Raw genomic sequence first — 6785 nt, 5'->3', positions numbered from 1 at the left:
GTTTTATTTTAATTTTATAATATATTTTGGTTTCAACATCAAACAGGGACATATACATTAAAATGACAAGGAACCAATATATTTTATTCATATATATTTCTTGGTTCTTGTTTTTTTTTTTTTATAATATAATTAAACATATAAATAATATATAATACCTATTAATAATATCTATTATATGTTTATAACTGTATAATAATAATAATAATAATAATGTTTTGCATTAGGAGACATCATAAAATAATCTAGAGTAGGAACTAATATATGTAGTGCATATATTAAACGTGGTTCCGCCCGGACACTCACATATGTGGGACGGGGAAAAGATGGCGGCGGCCATGGTACAAATGTCATGTTTGTACCGTGGGATGTTGGCGGTCAGGGCCACTGGCATCCGACCGCTAATTCCAGGACTTGTGCCATCTCAGTTCAGGGCGTTTTCCATAAAGAAAGAACCGGAGTTGGAGGAAAATCCGTATTATAGTAAATATGAAGAGAAGATCAGGAAACTGCGCAGGTGAGGAGCTGTCAAATGCTGATGGTTTCTATATAGTACAATATTGTCTAGCATTAATCTAGTTTGTGTACTGTAACATCAGTTCAAAACCTCAAGAATATAAAGCCCGACTAGAGAAGCGCAGTGAGATGAAGACGGAGCCGCTCGGACAGTCCAGACAAGCAGAATTCGTGAAGTATATGGAGAAAGAGGTGATGAGCACATTTACATTTGATTTTCACGAAATGTATTCATTAAATTAATTCTAATTTATTATGAGTTCAAATACAATTTATTTAAATACATATCAGCCTATATTTCCAAACTAGTGTTTCAAATTAGACAAAGACATATAATTTGCTCATGTTGTCATATTTGTTAGTTGGACAAACGCGGTAAAGCAGAAACAGGGGGCTTCACTAAAGATAAGGTGAGAAATCAAGCCTAATTAGTATGTAATTTCATATTGTGATTTTGAGACTTGGATTTTATTATTTGCAACTTTTTTTTTTCTTTTTTTTTCTTTTTTTTAAATAGACATTAGGATCTATTCTTAACCTTGAGATGGTTCAGGGGAAATCCGGATCTGAAATTGCAGAGGTAAAACGACACATATTTACAGTCTGCACTGATATGTAAAATAATTTGTAAAAACATTAATTTTTACTTTTGGCTCAATCAAATCCTTTACTTTGTTGTTGCAGCTTTGGATGCAGTACTTCTCAAAGAAAGACACAATCAGTGCCGTTATACCAGTAAGTTCTGTTATATATGTTCTCTTATCAGTCCATTAACTTCTGTAACAATAATGGTAATAGAATAAACTGTTTTTAATTTAATATGTAATGCTTTATTTCACTGCAGTTCAGTCTATTTTGATGAGTATCAGATCTATAATGTTTTCACCAGAGATGAATGACCTTGTAATTCTTTATTATAGGGCTCAACATTTGATATTATTTTTGGCCGTTCCAAATCTTGCCCAACGGTAAGAATTTTACCTCTCTGAAACAGAAAATCTTGAAGTACATGTTTTTAAATGGTCAAGTAAAATGTCATACCACCAAACAATAAACCCTGCAAAATGCTAAATGGCCACTTAGTGGCAGTAGATGCTTTCAAGAGTGGCTTTAGTCATGGATGTCCTGAGCGAGGATCTTTTAGTTCGTCTTTTAAATATCTTGATCATATCTGTGACAATGTTCTATAAAACTTGCCAATAGGGTTGGGAACTGAGTAAATACCAGAACAATGTGACATTCAATTCAATTAAAAGCACAATATGTAAGATTTTTGGATTAAAATATCCAAAAAATGCTAGAACAATGTTATATATTTTGTTGACTTGTGTACTTACATTATCCCAAATGTTTCCAAGAATGTTTAAATTCAGAGAAATAAGCCATTTTAACCAGGACACGGACTGTGTCTGTGCGTCACCTATCAATGACATCATACCTGCGTTACCCTTGATTTCCGGTTTGATTTTTCAGAAACCATAGAAACACCAAAGACACTTTAATATATTATGTGTTTTATTAGACAGGTGAGCAACTGAACTGGATACATTAATCGACAGAAAACTAATCATTGTTATATAGCTCAACACAGTAAGTCTTATTCTTTAAATCTCTTTTTTCCTTGATTTACAACGAGTACCATGTTTTACCATAACTAATAATGATCTAGCTTACTGCAGTAAGTGTCTCATAGCAGCCGCCGAGCGAACACTCATAGTAACGTTATAACATCATTTTCAACACACTCAAATGTATCTAATATGATAAACAACGCTACTTTACCCTACCTACGCTTGACCGGAAGAAGCGGAAGCGGCGACTGTGGCATAATAAAAATTCTGCTGCTCGCGAGGCGTATCGCGCTCGTCTCTCATTAGCAATCGCTCCAGCGGCCTCGTTCCGCTCCAACGGCTTTCAGCCACACCTTGCTTCATACTACAGTAATGTTAATAAATCTTTAATACATTAGCTCATCCGTTTAATATGATTTCTGCCCGCGTTCCATCGGATTCTTTTCCACCGGCTGTAGATGTGAAGACAACACATCCCGCTACGGGATACATCATCAAGCTACGGCTTTGTTTTGAATAAGTGACCTCTAGTGGCCAAAAATTACATATTGTGCCTTTAATGTTTTACACCATACTGTTAAAAAAAAAAAAAAAAAGGACAACATGTTCCCACTTGCTTCCACTGTAGAAAAATGAAGCCAAATGTCCCAGAAACAGTCGTTGCTGATTACATCATTTGGAGCCTGAGTCTGCGCAGTATTGTTCCTGAGATAGAGCCGTGGTATCATGGTGGTACCATACTTTTGCTCCCGCAGACTCAATCACAAGCACAGCTGTTTATACAGCGACATTAAATAACTGGGATAACCAATTAAATAAATAACTAAAACCAAACTTATTGGAAAAACAAACACTTGAACATATGTCAGCATGATAAGAACTACCTAAAATGGCAGAAATCATCTTTGGAAAAAGAAATGTAATTGGATTTTTTTTTTTTAGTTTGTCTCTAAGTCAAGGATGGGGTTATAACCTATATATCAGGGTTTCCCAGACTGGGGTTCATGATGGAACTTCAGGGGGTTTGTAAGTTTAAAGTAATTAAATCATTAAAAATGTAAAATGAAAGTAAATCAATTTGAAATAGAAACAATCAAAATAAAACATTTTCAAAAAAAAAAAAAATTTGTTTACCTGCATGTCATGTGACCATTAACCGACTTAATTTTATTATTGACCTAACTTATTAATTTAAAATCTAAAGGCTTACTTTAAGTAAATATATTAGGGCAAAGAGTTTCAGCTGACAAAGCTGGGGAATCTCTGCATTACATGTAAATATGAAATGACGTGAATTTGTACATTTTAATGTGATCTAATGCTGTGTGGGTCTCAGTATTCAATAGCTGGTTTATGTGTGTAATTCCACAAACCTGGAAGACCTTTCGAATGTATATAAGGCTTTTTAGAAAGGAAAATTCATTAGATATACCCCCGGTTTCACAGACGAGGCTTAAGCTAGTCCTAGACCAAAATGCATATTGTAGCTGTTTTAACTGAAAGCAACTTGCACTGACATCTTAAAATATGTCAGTGCCATTGTTTTGTCTCAAGATGCACACCAGTAATGTTTTTTTTCTAGGGCACATTTATAAAAGCTACTTTAATGTCCTAATTGAACCAAGGCCTAATCCTGGCTTAGTCTAAGCCCTGTCTGTGAAACCGGGCCATAAAATGTAATGTAATCTAATTACAAGTACTTAATTTTTGGATTCTGATTATGTAATCCAGGTTACATATAATCAGTTACTACCCAGCACTGCTTACCAGCATTTATATTGCCTTAAACTGAAATTCACTGAATAATACTCAGTATTTATGTGTTTTGTCAATCTTTGCGCAGTTTCTATATGCTCTACCCCAGAAGGAGGGATATGAGTTTTTTGTCGGCCAGTGGGCTGGTCATGAGCTGCACTTCACATCTTTAATCAATGTTCAGGTATTATATTTTTAAATCTTTTAATATAAATTGCACACTGTCTTCTGGCTTAGGTACTAAAAATGGCTTTTATTTCAGACTATGGGAGAAAATGCACCCAGCCATCTTATTTTATACCACTATACAGACCTGCAGAAGGAAAAAGGCATCGTGCTGATGACCGCTGAGATGGATATCAAATTTGTGGTAAGTTAAATTAAGTTACAAAAACAAGTTAGTAAAACAAAAAAGCAGCCTATGTAAATTTGAATACCTTTTTTGTAAACCTCTTTCAGACCGTTCACCAGGCACAGTGCTTGGCCAATCAGGTGCAGCTGTTTTACGGATCGCAACGGCTTGAGACTTTCCGATTGGTCGAGGCCTTCAACCACAAACCAGAAGAGTTTAAACACATGTCTGTGATAGCAGAACTAGAACAGAGTGGTGTTGGACCAGCAGTCACAACAGACTAATCCAAAGGCATTAAATATGGTGTTGCCTAATGTGGACTGTCGCCTTGGGAAGGAAACACTCTGTAACTATGTATGGAGTCCCGCGAGAGTCTCTGCAGCCAGATAAGAAGATAATGTGTTGCCTTTTAGCATTGATGAGTTAAACAGACATCTTAACAGACAAATATCTGCTACCATGTATGCAGATTCAGATTCTGATTAGTTCTCATTTAACTCCCAGTAAATGTTCCCATTAGAATATGGCGCAAAATACTGTAATCTTGTGGTTTTATGATTATTTTGTTTAAAATGCAAAAAGGAAGCTTATTATTAGGATTAAGATGCATTAGATACTGTATGTTTCCCACAAAAATAAGTCCTCTTTACTAGATATTGGTGGCTCCACTAGATATTTGTGGATCCACTTCCATTGTGATGTTATTCATAATAAAACTTAACATTTTGGCAGTATTGATGTACCTAATTCTTTTTGCAAATCACTACGGTAACCCTTTAATTATTTGATTATAATAACGTTAGGGGAATGTAAGAATAATGTTAGGAGAACGTTAGTATTACATTATAGAAACATTAGAATAACATTAGGGGAATGTTAAAAAAACATTAGGGGAACGTAAAAATAATGTTAGAATAACGATGGGGGAATGTTAAAATAACGTTCGAATAATGTTAGAATAACGTTAGGGGAACGTTAGAATAATGTTAGAATAACGTTAAGGGAATGTTAGAATTACATTATAGGAACATTAGAATAACATTAGGGGAATGTTATTTTAACGTTCCCCTAATGTTAAAATAGTGTTAGAATAATGTTAGAATAACGTTAGGGGAACGTAAAAATAACATTAGGGAAACGTAAAAATAATGTTAGAATAACGTTAGGGGATCATTAGAATAACAGAATAATGTTAGAATTACATTATGGGAACGTTAGGAGAACGTTAGGGGAATCTTAGAATTACATTATAGGAACGTTAGAATAACATTAGGAGAATGTTATTTTAAGTTAGGGGAACGTTAGAATAACGTTAGGGGATCATTAGAATAATGTTAGAATTACATTATGGGAATGTTATTTTACGTTAGGGGAACGTTAGAATAACGTTATAATAACGTTAAGGGAGTGTTAGAATAACGTTAGGAGAATCTTAGTATTACGTTATAGAAACATTAGAATAACATTAGGGGAATGTTATAACATTAGGGGAACGTAAAAATAATGTTAGAATAACGATAGGGGAATGTTAAAATAATGTTCGAATAACGTTAGGGGAACGTTAGAATAATGTTAGAATAACGTTATGGGAACGTTAGGAGAACGTTAGGGGAACATTAGAATAACATGGGAATGTTAGAATTACATTATAAGAACGTTAGAATAACATTAGGGGAATGTTATTTTAACGTTCCCCTAATGTTAAAATAGCGTTAGAATTAGATTAATGTTAGAATAACGTTAGGGGAACATTAAGGGAATGTAAAAAATAATATTAGGGGACGTAAAAAATAATGTTAGAATAATGTTAGAATAACGTTAGGGGAACTTTAGAATAACGTTATTGGAACTTTAGAATAATGTTAGAATAACGTTAGGGAATCGTTAGAATAATGTTAGAATTACGTTATGAGAACATTAGGGGAATGTTAGAATTACATTATAGGAATGTTAGAATAACATTAGGGGAATGTTATTTTAACGTTCCCCTAACATTAAAATAGCGTTAGAATAACATTAGGGGAACGTTAAAATAACATTATTCTAATGTTAGAATAACGTTAGGGGAACATTAAGGGAACATAAAAATAACGTTAGGGGAACGTTAAAATAACATTAGAATAATGTTAGAATAACGTTAGGGGAACTTTAGAATAACGTTATGGGAACGTTAGAATAACGTTAGGGGAACGTTAAAATAACGTTAGAATAATGTTAGAATAACGTTAGGGGATCGTTAGAATAACATTAGAATAATGTTAGAATTACATTATGGGAATGTTAGGAGAACGTTAGGGGAATGTTACAATTACATTATAGGAACGTTAGAATAACTTTAGGGGAATGTTATTTTAACGTTAAAATAGCGTTAGAATAACGTTAGATTAACATTATAATAACATTAGGAGAACGTTAGCATTACGTTATAGGAATGTTAAAATAATGTTAGGGAATGTTAGAATAATGTTAGAATAACATTAAGGTAATGTTAGAATAACGTTAGGAGAACATTAGAATTACATTATAGGAATGTTGGAATAACATTAGGGGAATGTTATAATAACGTTAGGGGAACGTTAAAATAACGTTAG

At 33.6% G+C, this 6785-nt stretch overlaps 1 protein-coding gene across 1 annotated transcript; it reads left to right on the top strand.

Moving 5' to 3' along the window:
* Window positions 1-284: 284 nt before the first annotated feature.
* On the top strand, window positions 285-4928 carry atpaf1 (ATP synthase mitochondrial F1 complex assembly factor 1). Its single transcript, XM_051910957.1, has 9 exons — window positions 285-517; window positions 600-708; window positions 879-926; window positions 1034-1096; window positions 1201-1251; window positions 1437-1484; window positions 3931-4026; window positions 4105-4212; window positions 4302-4928. Exons 1-9 carry the CDS (start codon window positions 309-311, stop codon window positions 4476-4478), a joined length of 909 nt encoding a protein of 302 aa, XP_051766917.1. The 5' UTR covers window positions 285-308; the 3' UTR covers window positions 4479-4928.
* The last annotated feature ends 1857 nt before the right edge of the window (window positions 4929-6785 follow it).

This window comes from Ctenopharyngodon idella, chromosome 10, assembly GCF_019924925.1.
Source record: "Ctenopharyngodon idella isolate HZGC_01 chromosome 10, HZGC01, whole genome shotgun sequence".
Taxonomy (NCBI): domain Eukaryota; kingdom Metazoa; phylum Chordata; class Actinopteri; order Cypriniformes; family Xenocyprididae; genus Ctenopharyngodon; species Ctenopharyngodon idella.
This window is presented reverse-complemented; position numbering and strand designations above follow the sequence as displayed.